The 18174-nt window shown below is 42.1% G+C and overlaps 4 protein-coding genes across 6 annotated transcripts; 3 read left to right on the top strand and 1 right to left on the bottom strand.

The window, feature by feature from the left end:
• Positions 1-5004: 5004 nt before the first annotated feature.
• On the top strand, positions 5005-8805 carry LOC120905104 (lipopolysaccharide-induced tumor necrosis factor-alpha factor-like). Its single transcript, XM_040315821.1, has 4 exons — positions 5005-5165; positions 5588-5882; positions 5969-6104; positions 8163-8805. The coding sequence occupies exons 2-4, from the start codon at positions 5639-5641 to the stop codon at positions 8263-8265; spliced, it is 483 nt and encodes a 160-aa protein (XP_040171755.1). The 5' UTR covers positions 5005-5165; positions 5588-5638; the 3' UTR covers positions 8266-8805.
• Positions 8806-10510: 1705 nt separating this feature from the next.
• LOC120905105 (lipopolysaccharide-induced tumor necrosis factor-alpha factor homolog) lies at positions 10511-11951 on the bottom strand. The gene is made up of 3 exons (XM_040315822.1): positions 11767-11951; positions 11561-11701; positions 10511-11202 (listed from the first exon to the last, which is right to left on the bottom strand). The coding sequence occupies exons 1-3, from the start codon at positions 11768-11770 to the stop codon at positions 10952-10954; spliced, it is 396 nt and encodes a 131-aa protein (XP_040171756.1). The 5' UTR covers positions 11771-11951; the 3' UTR covers positions 10511-10951.
• Positions 11952-13455: 1504 nt separating this feature from the next.
• On the top strand, positions 13456-14222 carry LOC120905108 (lipopolysaccharide-induced tumor necrosis factor-alpha factor homolog). Its single transcript, XM_040315825.1, has 2 exons — positions 13456-13586; positions 13703-14222. Exons 1-2 carry the CDS (start codon positions 13583-13585, stop codon positions 13945-13947), a joined length of 249 nt encoding a protein of 82 aa, XP_040171759.1. The 5' UTR covers positions 13456-13582; the 3' UTR covers positions 13948-14222.
• An 855-nt stretch (positions 14223-15077) lies between these two features.
• LOC120905107 (lipopolysaccharide-induced tumor necrosis factor-alpha factor homolog) lies at positions 15078-16440 on the top strand. 3 transcript variants are annotated; one of them, XR_005739868.1, is made up of 3 exons: positions 15151-15165; positions 15622-15852; positions 15937-16053. XR_005739868.1 is itself a non-coding variant. In XM_040315823.1 (2 exons), exons 1-2 carry the CDS (start codon positions 15828-15830, stop codon positions 16203-16205), a joined length of 318 nt encoding a protein of 105 aa, XP_040171757.1. In that variant the 5' UTR covers positions 15078-15827; the 3' UTR covers positions 16206-16440. The 3 variants fall into 3 exon arrangements, 2 of the variants coding, with proteins under 2 accessions (XP_040171757.1, XP_040171758.1); XM_040315823.1 differs by having other exon boundaries at positions 15078-15852; positions 15913-16440; XM_040315824.1 differs by having other exon boundaries at positions 15157-15852; positions 15937-16440.
• The last annotated feature ends 1734 nt before the right edge of the window (positions 16441-18174 follow it).

The following is an 18174-nucleotide window of genomic DNA, read 5'->3' on the forward strand; positions in this document are numbered from 1 at the left end:
GGATGAAGAAGGAAAAAAAACGTTACTCTTAAGCGGTTTTACACCGCCACACCGGGTGTGTATTGAAGGTGAATTTATTTACAGAACAGTTTTTCGTCGGAAGCTTTTGCGTGCACCATCGAACCGAACAGCAAGCTGCATTGAAAGCGAGAGTGCAAGTGCACATTTTGACCGACCGGTACAAAAACCGGTTGCAGTCAGAGCGAACGACGCTGCTGGTTGGATTTTCCAATACCGTCCCAAACGCCGTTATGTGGTGCATGCGAAAACGGTTTCAGCACGACCGATGCTGATTCTGCTTTCGTCGTCGTACTTTTCCGTTTCGCATTATGCAGATGGGGAGTGCGAGTTCTCGCGATTAACCTCGAGCTTGGTGGCTGGCTGACCGATGTCGAACTGCAATTCACAGCTTGCGCCCGAGATTGTGCAACGCGCGGTGACGGCGCGATGCACCGCGTCAAGATCAATTCCATGTCGTAATCGAAGCCCTGTGCGGCTCGGTGCGCCAGCCGCCACCGTCACGGTCAGCCGCAAGGGATGGGATGGAAAATATCTAACCCTGAGAGGTGAGCAGTCAGGGGTCGGGCATCGGGACGTTAAAAATAGATTATTTGTTTGTTGCAAGCGGTGTCGGTGGCTGAGGTGGCATTTATCAGTGATGAGAAAATTTAAATGAACATTTTCATTGTCGAGGTTGACCCTCACGAGCTCACGAGTGTTTGGTCATGTTTATAATCTAGACTAGTAAGAACAATTATTAAACCGTTTTTAAAAATCGGTTGTCGCACCTATTAATACTGTCTTTGAGACAATCGGAAGGCTTTGCCGGGTTTTGAATTGCCTGAATGACACAAAGCCTACAAAACAGCACAGCAGACAGAGCCGTTGTTTTTGTCTGTTCTTCTATCAACCATGTTCAAACTTCTTAATGCGCGTAACAATCCCCATTCAATTGTTTGCCGCCAAATTTTAATCCCAAGAACAAAAAATAGACCCATAAAAAAATTACGTCCACAGCAAGCCTTGACGCAGTGACGCACTGGGTAACGCAGACACGGCACGCAAACAGCCTTACTTCCCGCGTATAAGAGAGCGCAAGTGCGCGTGAAAATCGTATTAATCTCGCTACGGGATGATGCGTCGATGCCACAACGGTGTGACCTTCTGTATCGGCGGGCGGGGCGGACACTTCACAATCCCCAATCCGGCCGGCACCCGGCGAATGATCATCCAAGCCGTTATGAAAGAACCGATAACCGAAGCCCGAGCGTCCACGGCGCTGAGATGAACGTACGAGGCAGCATGACACGTACACACGGAAGCATACGATGCCATCGCCAAGTGACGTCAATGACCGGCGGTGTAGTTTCCAGCGCGTCAAAACGAGGGCTAAGTGTTTTTTTTTTGCTCACTTTTTAGCTCCTTTATGCACGATTCTAGGCTTTAAAATGACACGGCTAGCGTGGCGTTAAATTGCTAATGTTTTCCATTTCAGAGCCAAAGAGACACTGTGTGTTGTTTGTGTTGTACCTTTGCTTACCACGAGCGAGCGATGATTCACCGAGCGGCTCTGCTATCGCTATCGGCTAAATAAACATGTTGATGCTGTAGAACTGGTCTAGGAAATGGGGTCATCGTGGCGCTTCCACTGTGCGTTATTGCGGAAAAACTAATCCACTGCAGCGTGAGCGTGCAATCAGTGCAGAGTGTGTGTGGTGATTTGTTTGTCTGTCTGGCGCGTGTGAGTGGTCTCATGACCTCCTGTGACCTCATTTTTCCTGTGGCTGCAAGGGAAGGCGCAGGATACATAAGCTAGGATAATGCATACACTTACCATTGAATTAGGAACATTCAAGTGCAGTATGCAAAAATAAGGTTTAATACGGATAGTTTAAGGATAGAAAACGCAGTCTCTTCCGAGGTGGCCCCAAGAAACATAAGGGTTATTAGAGTGTAGAAAATTATCAAAAAAGAATAGGTAACGGATAATCAACCAATGACCAGATCTTCATCGTCATCATGCGCAGGATCTTGGAAAAGTTACAGACATAACAGACTTAACATAGATACAGAAATAAAGCAGAATATAGACATAACACGCATCATCTATGCAAAGATTGTAATAATAGTTCTTTTAATGCTCCGAGCAAACTGAATTCTGACAGAAAACTAGTTAGCATGTCTATGTCCAATATACAGGGGTTTTCCAGGGGTTCTCATAGTTGTGGGCCACATGTTTAACTCTTTTTTATAGAAAATGATCTTTTTAAAATGCGAATAAGACTCTATGGTAACTGTTTCAAAAAGGCTCATTAGAAATTCCAATTATATTTGTCCAAAACGGATGCTATTGAGTCCAATTCATCAATCACATATTGTAAATTTCGTAAGAAGCAAGAAAAGTGTCCCACAACTATGATAGTCCCTGAAATCCTCTATAACTGAAACTCTCAGGGTCTTTTGGACTTGTTCTCCTATTCAAATTGGCGCTAGAGAGGGCCATCCAGGACGCAATGTTGTAGACTTCGGGAACCATCTATTATAAGTCAACCCAGATCCTCGCTTATGCTGATGAAAAAGACATCTTTGGGCTGCGGCTCTTCTTTTGTAGCTGAAACCTACCAAAGAATCTACCAAGCGGTACAGCACCTCGGATTGATTGAGATAAACGAGTAAAAGACCAGACGGATGGAGACTAACAAATTCAGAACTATATAGGGGTACACTTTAGATGTCCAGTAAGATTTAACCTATCTCGGGTCAAAGGTCAACAACAGTATGGCAGATGAGTTGCTCGCGCTAACTGTCGCGACGAATAAAGCTGGGACTAAATCGTACCTAAAATATACCAGTACTCTCATACGCCTTTGACGGCTGCCACATACGCAAGACATGCGGCCGTATCGGGGTGGTCGTTCGTCGAAGAACGTTCGTCGCTCATGAGTAGACAGTGTTGTACCACTAGATTGGGCAGAACAAAACCTAGACGGTTTTCTAATTTTTGATCATAGAGGGCTATGAAATGAGTGAAAATGAGCGTCGCGACGAACGTTCCCGGGAACGAACGACCACCCCGATACGGCCGATGGACACTGTGCCAATCTGACAAAACCTTTCTTACTCACTTTCGAGTGGAAGATGTTCAGAATGGGTTTTGGAACCAGACGACACAGCCTGCACAGTCCTGTTAGGCCGTTCGCCGTTGACTCCGGGATAACGGATTGACAGACAAAGGCGCGACGACTGTAGGGCCAATTTGCAGTAGCATCAAAACCACAATGCGATTTTAGTAAATAATAATCGAAACAATATATTCAATCGAATATTATTTTTATATAAAATGAATACAATGTTTTTATTTCTAATTCATTCTATTTTGACAAGTATTCTGGGAGATTTTAAAGGACAATAAGATTGAACGTACCCTTACACTTGAACCTTAAGAATAAATAGTTGTGGCGCCAAAAGTGACAGACATAAATATTTGTGTAAGTAAGCAAATTAATGATACGCATTAGATGAGATAATAACTGAATCAAACCATCATAATTCTACACTAGTTTTGATAGCCGAAGTACCCAAATAGTTTAAAAAAATATGCATTTAAATGAAGTATGAAACAAACATGCATTGCGTGTTTAATGCTGCAGTACTCCAAAAACAAAACCCCACTCGCATCATCCACCTTGACCGCGTCGTGCGTGACTTCACCATCACCGAACTAAAATCACAACAAACATACAATCATACACACACATACACTGCATTTGGATACAGGGCGTTGCGATACGATCACCAAATCATAGGTGTACGGGAACAGGCAAAGCTTGCACCGCACATTAACACGAACCTTACAGCAGCCCCAATTACCAAACGGATGGCAACGGACTAGGCAAGAGCCTAGGTGAGGTTTGATGTGTAAAAGCTCCGCCCTGGTGAACGTCACCACCACGTAACCACAATTTCTCTTCCTTCCTTCCTTGCCACACTGACACACGCACACGTGCCAAAAAGTCTCGGATCGGAAAGAAAAGGGGACCACAACCATCATATTGAAATGACACCAGAAGAGGGGCTCACCAGTATTGATTAGATCCACGCCAACAGGCACTCTATAGCCGTCATCCGCAACTTGAAGTGTGCTATCACACTGAAACCCTTTATCGCACCACTGCCATTGCATTGTTTCATTGTGAAATGTGTTTTACTTGTATTTTACTTCTTTTTTTTGTTTTACAATTGGTAACAGATAATAGGTGAGTAATGGTTGTGCTTGCGCTTGAGTCATGCAGACTTCCCGCTTACACCACCACCAGGCAGTAGCTCATATTATGATGATGATGGAATTTGAATACAGCAATGTGTGGTGTGGCATTAGTGAATTAGTTTTTAAAATGTTTATGCCGGTTTGCCCGACCATTGCCTGCGACGCATTACGCAATGTGTGACAATTTTGAGACGATTCTTGGCCAGCAAAAAACCATCCGGTTTTCGGTTAGTTTTATGTCTGCTGCTCATAATCAAAACATTGGAAGCCGTTTCGGTTAATTTCTAGAAACCGATCTCAATTCTTGATTTATGCAAAACTCCAAACAGCCACGCAACGTCTAGAACGTGAGCTATCAATGCCATTGATCTAGAATCGAATGTAGTTTGCTCTGACTTAAATTAAGAAAAAAACGTTTAAATTAAAAACGACTTATTCAGAACTCTAATCAAATGAGTGAACTTCCACATCCAAGTATAACATCCGTATGAAGATGATTACTTCAAAATTAGATCAACGTTTCATCGCACTGCACCAGAAACGGGAACCAAACTGAACAAACAAAAAACGGGAAGGGGTTTCCATACGACTTCCGAGCCTCCCCAAGCCGACCGACCAGCAGCCGATGTCGCATGGTGGAGCATAAAACTACCACATTGTTAGAATTGACCATACACGCACACACAGCAATAACAGCGAGCCACCGCCATCATCAGGTACCGGTTGACGGCGGACGGCTTTATCGCGGCTGCTCAGTGAGCAACGAACTTTCGTACGCGCAACACGCATCCAGTCCCGTGTTGTGTGCGTCGCTGGAAGAGGAACAGGAAATCAAAAACAACCAAAAACAACACACACAGAGTGCAATTGCAAGGCGAGGATCAGATAACAAAAACAGGTATAGTTTGTCGTTGAAGCTGGTACCCCCATTTGCGGACTTGCAGACTTCAGGTTGTAGAATGTTGTAGCCAGAAATGAGTGCAGAAAACCTGAAACGAAAAGGGAAAGTGATCGCACAGAAACCGGTGCCCCCGGTGAGTGATCCCGTGGTCGTGAGGCGGCGAGAAGATCAGCACGATCGCACGATCGAGTTTTGCAAACGGAAAACGGAGTGAAAGTGCTCGAGAGTGTGCTTTTGTATGTGTGCATCGGTCGTTGCTTGGTGCCAGTTGTGATTTGAAGCTGTTTTCCCATTATTTTTAGTGACTTAGTTGCTCCTTTAATTCTGGTTGTGACTCGTACTGTGGAAGTGTACTTTTAAGTATTTTTCCTTTTATTTGTGACCATATTCTTATCGTGTCTGTTCGTTATGTTTTCCAGTTGAATAAATTACTCCAGCAAAACCACTCAAAGAAACACACACTCTCCAATATGAACCCCGGTGGTAAGGGATCCGGCCCGGAAGGGTTTCAAACGCAGCCGCTAAACCAACTACCATACCCTGCCCAATCACCGCCCTACCCGGGCCAGGTGCCGGTAGCAACGACCGGTGGTGGCTATCCGCATGCCACGACCAACGCACCAAACTATGCGCATCCACCACCGCCGCCACCGTACGATGCCAACTCGAACGTAATCCCACCGGCACAGACTGCAGCGACGACTTATGTTCAAGGTAGACACGGTGGTCTCGACGGTCAACTCACCAGTCTTTATAATAACACAATATGGTTCTTTCCCCCTTCCCACAAAAAAACACAGTGGTAACGCGACCTCAGGTAGGGCCCGATCCGGCCTCGATGGTGTGTCCCTCCTGTACCAAGCACGTGATCACCCGGCTGGACTATGAAACCTCGACCAAAACGCACATCGCGGCCGGTTTGCTCTGTTTGTTCATGTAAGTTACGAGTAAAGGGGCATGACAAATGACCGTGGGCTTGGGGCTTATAGTTTTATGATCCCCCGGTGGAGTAATCTGTACTGGAAGTAAGCAATACGGCTTTGAGCAATGGTACCCAACGGTGGCTGTGTCGTTGAACTAGCTCGTTCTTGAGCAAGCTTAAGCCACTACGACCGAGCTGTCTGGTTCAGTTTGTCCCAACACACAGCCTTCGGCTAACACCTTTGAGTCGAACCGGATCTTAAGGGAGAAGAATGTTGCTACAGAGGGGGGGAGAGAGTGATCGAAGAACAAGAAGAACACCGCACCGCACACAAAATTAAGAATCAACTGTGATCGTGCGAACATTCGACATGGTTCTGCCAGTCTGCTTCTCACGTTCGTTCACGTTTGGGAGACACTTCTTTTTTGTTGGTTTGTTGGTACACATTTATGACTGGCTACAGGTGTCTTGTCTGGCAGACGGAACGACGACATCGGAAGATGAAATCCGGTTTTGATTTTTGGAGATAGTTGTATAGCTGGAGGTAATATGTTTGCATAATTTTGAGCCACGACCATCGGAAAGAGTCAAATTCTCTCTTCCATCTGTTTGCTCGAGTTTGTATCTAATTCTATAGAATTTCAGTATCCGTACCGGTACATTATCGTGCTTATTATTAAGCAAAGCAGTCACAGCAGCACCAGAACCCACCAGATGTGTCCAAATGGCAAATATTTGCGGCCAACGGTGGCGTCGAAATCCCACCAGAAATGAGTTCATGCAGCGCGCAACTGTTGAATCAAGATAAATAAAGTGCTCAAAGCACTCGAGGTTAGAATAAGGGTGGCGGCACACACTATTTCCTGTTATCTTAGTGCATACAAACAGACTCAGTCAAGTGTTGCACATTGCACATTCACGAGTTTGTTAGCTGTGTAGCCGCAGGTGTAGCTAGCAAGCTCGTTGAAGTGTTCGTTCAAACAGCACACCGGAAATTGCCTGGTGAGCAGTTAAATGTACATTTTTAGTGGTTTTTTCTCCTTTTCACTATATTTTCATTGTCACGTTCTGATTGCTTGGGGAAGTACAATGTAAAATAAGTCGTAATGAAACATATTTTTCAACGAATCTTTCTAACGCTTCAACTTCAACGTTAACCATCAACGCGAACAGTCTGTTGTTATCTTATCTTGTTTGCAAAAGCTCCCCTGGTTTTCACTACTTTTTACCCGGCCCCGGGTGGCCCCCTTTTCGTAACAATTAAGGTACGCGACAACACTCGACTTTTGAGGTCAGTTAGAGATTCAAACAACGGCAAACAAGAAGCAAAAATGCTCTTCGCATTTGTTCCTCCACTGCTATTTGTTACCACGCGTCGGCCGCCTCAACTTACCTACGGAAAGATAACAAATTCCCCATTTTACTCCCCCATCGCACCGACCAAACAAAATGCCATTACCAACAGGTGGGTGGGGTGATTTGGGTGAAGAAGAAAACGGTTAGGAAAGCCTCATTAGAGCCCCGCATCGTTTCCAATCGCTCATATTGCACCATTTGCGCGCACCATCGTTATTGTTGTGTGTGAGGTTTGATTGATGGACGGCGCGGGAGTACATGATGAAGGTTCGGGAGGAAGAAGAAGGGACAGAAATTGGAGTCTACCACCCGTTGACAGGGTGAACCACATTATCGATGAAGCTAAATTAATCCAATCCTGGAGGACTGTTTATTTTTCCGTTTTTGCCCATCAATAAGCGCAGCACCTTGGCGATGATGGTGGTCCCTGAAAAAGTGCCGAAAAAGAATTGGAGCTGTTCGTTACAAGAGTGTTTTTTGTTATTTCTATTAAAATGATTTATTAGAAGCAGCAGAAATGACTCATGAACCTCTTAAGCACTCATTACATTTATTAGTTTACGTGTGTTTTACAATTCAAAGTAATGAGTAATTTTCTTAAAATGATATAAATATGTTTGAAAAACAATGCCAATGCGATGTAAATTAAGCATAGAAATCCTTAAAAAACATTATAAAAATACAACAAGTTTATAATATTTGCTTTCTTTTTTCAGCTGTTGGCCATGCTTCTGGATCCCGTACGTGATCGATTCGTGCAAGAACGCCAACCACTACTGCCCGAACTGTGGGGCGTACATTGGCACATACCGTGGCTAAGGCGTAGTCCCTAACCTTACCGACCATGTGAAGATATATACACACACACACACCCGCCAGTCAGACCGATCATCACCCTCGATCAAGATGCGCGCACCGCGCCTACTACGTGTTGCCCATGGTCACCAAAAATTATTATTATTATGATAATCCCCAACGTGTACGTGTGCGAGACTATTGTGATGTAATGATCATTCCCGCCCCTTTTTGTTTCTTAAACCCGTCGTTCAGCATGGGACGCAAAGCGGCAGGGAAGCTGCTGAGAAATGTGTGAAGGAAGAGGGAATATGCGGGAAGACGGTAAAAAAAATAGGACAAAAAAGAAAGTGCCTGCAACAGAAAGCATATTTGTAAGAGAAGTAGATAGGATAAGGACCGCAAAAGAGAAAGAGAGAGGAGAGTATGTGAAAAGTGAAAACGATAGCTTTGTCAAGACGACTGTTATTACGTTTATTATTATTATGTATTGAACATTGTTTGTTGATTTCGTCGTACGCTGAAAATTGCATAATAAATGTATTTACAATATCAACACTTCCACCGGTGGCTTATGGCTCGTACTCATTATGAATTCACCTCTAATAGAAGCAAATAGTTGAGCGAACGGTCCAGTTGCGGTAATTTTAACAGCTGATGCACAATCAAACGTAATATATTAGTTTAAGAAATGAGTGATATTTTATTTTCATTATTAATTTTAGCAAAACTAACTAAACTGTTTTGAATTCAATAATTTAACATAAATAACTTTTTAGAACATAGATAAGTTTTATGCTTTTAACCTGGAATTGAGGTTCAGACATGCAACAAAAGCGAAAAGCGGCAAGACTGATGATTGAATTGGGATTTTATAAATTTACTAACAATTTCATGATCAAGCTAAGTCTCAAACCTTGATCAACAAAATAATTGCGTGTTTGGTATACATGTAGTCGCAACACCTGTTGGAGATCGAATACAGACTCTGATGGCATCGAAGTAGCCATATTCCGGATATCCTGGACAATGATTGGAAATCTGCTTATAACATGAAACAAGTGATCGTAAGCGTGCCAACGAAGATAGAAGAAAGATAATTATTCAATAGTAACTCAATAAGTAATTAATCAAATTATTTGCTGCTTAGTTTGTGTAATTTTCACTATTCTTATTATGAGTTTGTAGTGCCATCTTGTTTTATTTAATTTAAGTATTTCATATTTTTCCACCCTTCAGTTTCACTTTGCTGACATTTAATTATTTCAAACAAACGGGGGGCTTCTTAATACTGACCAATTATTTTATACATATTTTGAATATTATAATGCGAATATCTAACATCACGTCAAAACACCATACATACCCACTATAAACTAAAGGAAAGCAAAACGATGTTTCTGTGCATTTAGCGAATATGGCAGCACGCAACTGTCAATTGGAAATGGAAAGTACAACTCGAATGAATCATTTGTTATCCTCTGACGGGTTGAAATGTCGGTTTTTCTAAGTTAAATCAAAGACGCGACCAATAACATGACTATTTCAATGAAAATAGGTACACAAAATTTTTTAAATTCCCAGAGACAAATTACGTATGACAAAACTGTCCATGACTTACATACTTCAATGGCAAATAGAACAATAAATAAATACTCTGTTTATTCACCAATATTTCAAATTTATTTGTAAAATTAAATTGCATTCACACATTGCCTTCTTCAAACCGTTCTTCAAACACTATGATATCGTTGCCTGCAGTGATCGCTGTGCTTTCTGATCATTCTGCTTGCGCCGAACAACGTAACCGACAGAACCTTACAAATGTTTCGCATTTGTATGCAAGCTGCCCGGTTGTACCGATTGTACCGCTTTTGTTATCAACTTTCTTCGTTATGTCTGTTCGTACGTACGCTTTCCAAAAACAAAAACAAAATCCTACCACCCTGAAGCATGGATTCAAATAACAAATGTTAATTATTTTACGTAAACCACATAGCTCAACCGAAGTACAGTGCTTTCGATTTTATGACACTTCGGTCAAAACATGCAAGCCCAATGAAATAGGATCCTTTTGTTTATTGCTACCAGATGTGGCGGACTGAACATCTTTTCGGGTAAGCCCGATGATATGTTTGAAGCGTACGACCGCTTCATTGTGTGTTATGTTATGGTTTAATATTGTTATGGTAAATAGTTCTTTGTTGAAAGAAAAAAGCTCATTATTTTTATTAGTATAAAATAGTAACTTGCTAGTACATTTAAACGATTAAAAGCAATTATAATGATTTTTATTTTGTGATTAATATGTGTTAATATAGCCTAATCGATATCGCCCTAACGAGGACCATGCCATCGCTCAATTGCCCATTTCTGCACTCACAATCGCAGCTTGCGGGGTGAAGTAACGAAAACTTATATTTCGGGGCCAGCACTGGGCAGCAAAGCGTCCTGTGACTCGTCGATAAACGGCTCCCTATCTTATCTGCCAAACGGTGTCGCAATGTCGATTTGGTTTCGCGCGTTCGCTTGACTCTAACTCTCCACACGATTCACGATTGCTGATAAGAAGCTGACCATTGACTAAACACACTCATACACACGCACACATAAACACTAGCAGTACATGAATGTAGACGGTTTTTTCTACTTTCAGACACGTACTAGTACTAGAACAATGAATCGATAGCCGCGTTGTCGTCCCTGCACTTTACTTCCGATACGTGCCAATGAACGAACCACAGTTCGGGCAGTAATGGTTCGCATCCCGGCAGGACGTGGAGCAGTACGGCACGAAGGCGCACGGCCAGCACAGGAACAGGCACAGCAGCCCGGCACACAGATGCGTCTTGGTGGTCGTTTCGTACTCCAGCCTCGTTACCACCGTCGCCCGGCAGGACGGACAGATGATGGTGGTCGGATCGGGGCCAACATTCGGGCTGGTAACGATCACGGTGGTCTCTGTTGTATTTTGGAAGCGAAGAAAAATGAGATAGTAAATATAGTGAGTCAAAGGGATCAAGCAAACGACTGCCCGAAAAAAGAATACAGAAGAAACAACGCTAGACCGACAGGTCTGTGACCAGATCTGCACATCCCTGCCATGCCATCCCATCCCAGACAGGTTGCAAGGGCCAGATCCAGGAGTTTGGGTTAACTCTTCAAAGCTGACATCAAACAATGCACAAATACACACATACGCACACAAACACACACACACACACACACACACACACACACACACACACACACACACACACACACACACGATTGACGTCACCGGCACCAAAGGGAGAAGGGATGATTGTACGGAACTTACGCAACGATGGCGGTTCCTGGGTGTGCAAGTTAGCGGATTTGAACGGTTCGACCGTAGGCGCTTGCTGATGGGGATAGGCAGCCGGCACGGGATGGGAGCTGATCTGATCGTACGACGGAGGATCGGTCGTTCCCGTTCCGTCTTGGGGATCGTTGTTGGAACGGATGTTAGTCAAGGGCAGAGCAGGGCACTATTCCTTCACTTACCCATTATGTTGTCGCTTTCCCACGAAAATGCACGCACTCAATCAAAGCAGAAGTTCACCTCGCTGGCTGAATCACTGCCCTGGAGTAGTAGTATCGCGTCTGGACAGCTCCACTGACACCTCAACTGCCACAAATGAAATGGAATGGCACACTGATGGCGGCTCGATACACGCTGAAGGAAGGAACCTGCCACCCAGCAGTATTGTCGCACTTGTCGTACTAAATTATGTACCAGCGTTGTGGCCTTTGAGGCTGCTTCGGCGAGGCGTGAGAGGGGACGGGCGACGGAATAATCACCTTCCCCTTTCGATAAGAATGATAAGATTGCATGTTCCGCGTGAGCTTTTTTTGCCGGGAGAGGGCACCCCCAAAAACACTTTGAAACTGGGCGGCCGGGTCCCGCGTATTTGCTCTGTACAACGGTGTGGTGGGGCAAATGATTCATTGATTTGCTGTGCCAAAGGCACACGTTCTAATACATATAACCTGTGTTTTAGGTGTGAGTGTTTGTTGCTGTAAAGCTACTGAAAATGATATTACAAGCTGGTGTTGTGGGGAGGGAAATGGTTAAGGGAGCTACCGCAGTGCAACTGTTTCTACCGGCTCAATTAAGTCGCTCTACACAGCTTTCGCGTGTGCACATGCAGATTCGCCTACTACTACTACTATAACAGACTCGGTTACATGATAACGCTGGGGCCGAACTGTTGACATTAAAGGTAATGCTAACCATTTGTATTCTGCTGCATTTCAATGTGACAAGATCTCAATAAATTTAGAGCAAGAATGTGTTTTTTCTGGAGTTGCAGTCACAGTCATCGATTATTCTACTGTTGAGTTGAATTCAAGGCACTTCGAAAGCTTTTGGAATACTGAGATGCATATTAAGCAGCTTAAATTAATTCTTAAAATAAGTAATCCTAAAAACATTGAAATGTATCATATTCAATTAGAAAAGACATCTCACTCATAAAATTTTATAAAAAATTAATTAGAGCGAATCGTAATCAATTACAGTGTTGCTCACACTTGTTATCATTTTGCCGATATTCCTTCGCTGAAGGACATGTCAAAATTCCAGCACATAACTCTTGCATGTACCCCCAACAGCCTGTTCTATCAACAATACGCCCAAAAATAAACATTAAACGCTCGTTCTAAACCGAACGGGCATGATTCATCGGCGGATGCGTTGTGAGTAATGGCACAATTTACTATGAGCACGCGAACACGCGTACAGAAATAATTCAACAAATACGTTGTATAACATTGAATGGAACACACTCCGTTTTTTGATAGCGCTTATCGTCGTGTGAACTATCTTATTTCAACCGGGGAGAGATGAATCATCAGCATCTGTGAGGCTGTAGTAAAGCCGGCTTGTGTGTGCGTGAGATGATCATCACAACAATTCGGTTGTACGATTTTTAAGAATGGTTAGGAAACCATGAAAAAACTGAAAAACATTATTTTTGTTTATGTATTTTCCTTATTATTATAGGTAAAGAAACAATTGAAATTTGTCGTTTTTTTGTTAAAGAAATTTTTAGACAAAATATCGTCGTAGCTTTTATACTATTAAAGACATTTCCTCATAATTAGTATTTTTAATTCTACCAGCATTAAAATATTATAGAATAATCAAAATGAGCATTTTTGCGAAGCTATGCGAGAGAGAAACTCCTGTACGGTGCCTCAAGGGAGATAACAGCACCAACCTACAGTTAACCCTCCGCTCAATATAACAGACGTTATTTACGGCCAAACGACCTAGTAGTGGTACAGACACAGCCAAGTGAACAACGCAAGCACCGCAATGAGTAAGTACCATAGTACGTCGACCACCAACGCGTCGAGCTTTTTCTAGCCGCATCTATTTACCGGCTGTGGCATTGTTTACATTACTCCCTCGCTTCTCCCACTTCACCCATTGCAGCTACCATCATAGTGACGAACCCGCAGGTTGGCCCCGACCCAATGACGATCACCTGCCCGACCTGCCATGCAACGGTACGCACGAAAGTGAAGCACGAATCGACGACGTCCACTCACGCCTGCGCCCTGCTGCTGTGGATCGTCTGCTGGCCCTGCCTGTGCCTGCCGTACTGCTGCAACTCGTGCCGTGACGCGAATCACTACTGCCCAAGATGCAACACGTTCATTGGCTCGTACAAACATTGAAGGACATCAGACACCGGCACGCAGCTACGCAAACTGTGCGTAACTGCGTTCATCGCGTTTGCTTCACCAACCAGGCAGGCCAGAAGCTGAAAACTGTGAGCTTTTGCTTAAACTTTGGGCTCTTTGTTTCTCGCTTTGATTAAGAAAAAGTGTCTATTGTGTTATTAAGTTCATTACTGCTTGTGTTGTGCGTATGATGTATAGTACATCTCATGTTGTGTTATTTATTTGATAATGGTGTAAAATAAATCAGGGAATATTCCATTAAACACAAACCCGGGCGCAGTATATTTTGTTATTTCATTACAAACACTGGCAAACATGGAACAATGACTTCGTGGCCAATCTTATCACGGCCTGTTCGATGTACATATTTGTCTGTTGAATTAGTTCCTCGACAGATAACGGACAAATGTGCGTATTGCAGCGCATCGGAGAAGGCCTCCGCTAATATTCAATGTTCAAATCCTTTTCTTATTCTGCTTTCGAAATATTAGACATTTTAACGATCATTGAATGCAATAAAAACAAATGATTAAATTTCATTTAAAACATTATGTTGTACTACAAAACTCACATTTACTAGCTAAATATGTCCAAAATCATTTTATTTATAAGTTTGTCATGTTTATTTTATTCGAGTTGCTGCTAATCTGCATGCGGTAAATATAAACGCTATTCAAATAATTCGTTTGTATTCGTTATGTTTTGGAGTCTTCCTACACCTCCAATTTTGTTTAAAATGCAAACAACGGTAGTCGAACAAGAAACACATTTCTTCTTTAAACCAGTTTTGCTATGGCATCTTCTATGTTCTTTACTGTTTAGAATGCAGCTCTTCAGTAGACTTTTATGTTACCTAATTTTTACATCATACAAAAGAATTCATACACCTTCAGTACACCATATTTTGAAGTGTTTTTTACGATCACTACCTTTTACGATCACTTTTTATGGTTTCAATTTTAAGGTTTTCTTTTCGGTTATGTGCTCTAAGAATGTGTTCTATTTGGTAATCATTAATGTGTGGCATCAAACAATTTGAGATTTACAATTTACAGCTAATGATTGTCCACTGATTGCTTAAGTATAGTTAATGAATATTTTTAAAAATTTATTATATATAATTTTTATGTATATATTACATCAACAAAATGTAGCCAATGTTGCGACGGCCGTTTCCAGAGAAGAATGAGATCACTTCGTTCTGGGTCCACCGTGAGTCTAGCAAACTATTCTGAACAAACCGAAAAACTTTAAAAGTCACGATCGAAGGAGCTAATTGTCAACGAAATCGATTGGGCTAATGGTATTTTGAATTTACCACAAAGAAAGTACACTAAACTAAAACTACACAAAAAATACTTTCCTGCTTGTCGCGTACGAACATCTCACAAATGCCCTCGCTATCCTTTATTGATAAGAGCAAATGAACCGTTTGTTTATAATAATACAATGAAGCATACTGGGGTGTAAACAAACTCTGATTTAAATTACTTCGTGCAAGATCAACTCGTTCGTTCCCTTCTGTAGGCTTTGGTAGGACGCGTTGCAAACATCGATGAGAATGCGATCATTTTCTGCTGTCGATAGCACTTTACCATTTCTCCTCTTTCGGCTTCGTTCGGGCTGTGGACTCAATAATAAGATTTTTTCTCGCTCTCGCCTTTACAGACATTTACACAGACGACCCTTTTGTTTTGTTCTCCACGAATGGCGTGTGGCATATGTTTTGAAAGCATGAATTCTAGCAGCGTATTACGACAATTCGTGCCTGACTGCATCGTCAATTTTCTGCAGCGTTTCAGTTGTGCTGTGCCAGTCCAGCAGATTAGTGCTCTCATTCCTGTAATTCAGCATTTTGCTTTCATCAAAACCCTATGTCAGTCCCACTGGATAAGATGAGTAAGTTTTGTGGTGGAAAAGTGTCAAGTGTGAACAATGATCCCTTTCAATGCAAAACAGTAATCGATACACGTTGCGTTCTAGATCCATCTCCACCGTACGTTCCACCAACACGTGTCGTGTCGGCTACAACTGGTCCCGAACCGGCACAGGTTGTGTGCCCATCGTGTCACGCCGAGATCGTTACCCAAACCGAGCAAGAGGCAAACACCAAAACGCACATCTACGCGCTGTTGCTGTGTTTGGCCTTGTGCTGGCCGTGCGTGTGCCTGCCGTACTGCTGTACCTCATGCCGGGACACTGTACACCGTTGCCCTCGCTGCAAATCGTTCATCGGTGTGTATCGGCGCTAAAGTTTCGGCGGTCGTCGGAAGTTTTCTAACATTTGTGCCATTAAGTGCGATTAACAACCAGAACAAACGCCTGCAGAAGCCGGTGCATCAACGCTAGAAGAGCTTTTTAGACAGCGTTTTAATCTTTAATTCATGTAATATGCAGCGGTTGTATAACATAACGTTAAAAAGAAGAGAAATGTGTTTTATTAACTGACAAAATATAATAAATAGTTCTTCACTTCAACACAGTAAATTTAGCCTACTGTTCGTTTTCATTCTACTGTTTATCACAAATTTAAAATGAAATATATTCTGTATTACACTGTACAAATTCATTTAAAAATCGCAGAAGTGTTTGCGACAAAAATCGCAGAAGTTTTTGCGACAAAAATCGCAGAAGTGTTTGCGACAAAAATCGCAGAAGTTTTTGCGACAAAAATCGCAGAAGTGTTTGCGACAAAAATCGCAGAAGTTTTTGCGACAAAAATCGCAGAAGTGTTTGCGACAAAAATCGCAGAAGTGTTTGCGACAAAAATCGCAGAAGTGTTTGCGACAAAAATCGCAGAAGTGTTTGCGACAAAAATCGCAGAAGTGTTTGCGACAAAAATCGCAGAAGTGTTTGCGACAAAAATCGCAGAAGTTTTTGCGACAAAAATCGCAGAAGTGTTTGCGACAAAAATCGCAGAAGTTTTTGCGACAAAAATCGCAGAAGTTTTTGCGACAAAAATCGCAGAAGTGTTTGCGACAAAAATCGCAGAAGTTTTTGCGACAAAAATCGCAGAAGTTTTTGCGACAAAAATCGCAGAAGTTTTTGCGACAAAAATCGCAGAAGTTTTTGCGACAAAAATCGCAGAAGTGTTTGCGACAAAAATCGCAGAAGTCATCTGGACGTGAACGATAGCAGCAAAGCATGGCAGCAGCAGGGAAAGAATAGTCCCTAACGGGCAATCAACATTTGCTCTCTGGGCAATTGTCGATGGCAGGAATCGTCAAAATTTTCAAGTAACTGGATAGATTATAGATTCCATGAATCCGGCGAATCAGTTCTCAAATAGAAAGCATTAGTTTTGTACACTGTTTAAACGGCGTTTCACAAAACAAAAATGATGTTATTTTTTATGAAATTTGGCATGAACGACAGTTGTTTACATCTTACATCAGCCTACATTTTTTTCAGAATAAGGTACTATTTGAACGATAATGGTGCGATTACCTATGAACTAACAGTAGAATACTTCCTTATATTTTCAGCATCACGACTTGCTAGAAATTCGCTAACACGTATGTCACAAAAATATTCTTGTTAGATTCTGATCAGTTTTTATGAATTTCACGTTTGTTAAATGAAAATATTTTAATTTTCCATTTTAATTTATCTGATAACGATACTTTCAAACATCCCGCAATGTAACCTTTGTATTGAACTGCCATTTCTCTACAGCATAAAAGTACCTGGACAAAAACGGTGTCCCTCTGTCATATCATAAACTAGCAAAACTGTGAAGAAAAAATTGAAATAAATAGATGAAATTAATCATTGTGTTCACCCATTTAGCCATTTACAGGCATTGCGGGTAAAAAAGCTATAAAGATTGAATTACTAAAGGTCCAGCTAAACCAGTAATTCACTGGAGAATGCTCCATCTATAAAACGCCAAATTATCACGTTTTCCTCCAAAACAGATATATTGGACTATTTTCTCAACTCATAATTGCTATTGCTCCAAAAACTATCTCAATTAAATGGTCCAAATAAATGTAGCTGAGGACATTGCTGAGCCCTGATCTGAGGGCTTTCAAAGCTTCCTACCGTTAGCGACATCTATCGGCAAACGTCTCCCGAAGCTGTTGGATGGTATACTTTCAAGCGTGCACAGTGGGCGCCATACATTTATTTTGTTTTGCAGAAATGAATGTTTGTATTAGGTTAATCTTGAATGTTTTTTTTTCTCTTGTTGTCTCAATTTTAAGCACTCTGTTGATATAG

Source organism: Anopheles arabiensis, chromosome 3 (genome assembly GCF_016920715.1).
Source record: "Anopheles arabiensis isolate DONGOLA chromosome 3, AaraD3, whole genome shotgun sequence".
In the NCBI taxonomy this organism is placed as follows: Eukaryota; Metazoa; Arthropoda; class Insecta; order Diptera; family Culicidae; genus Anopheles; species Anopheles arabiensis.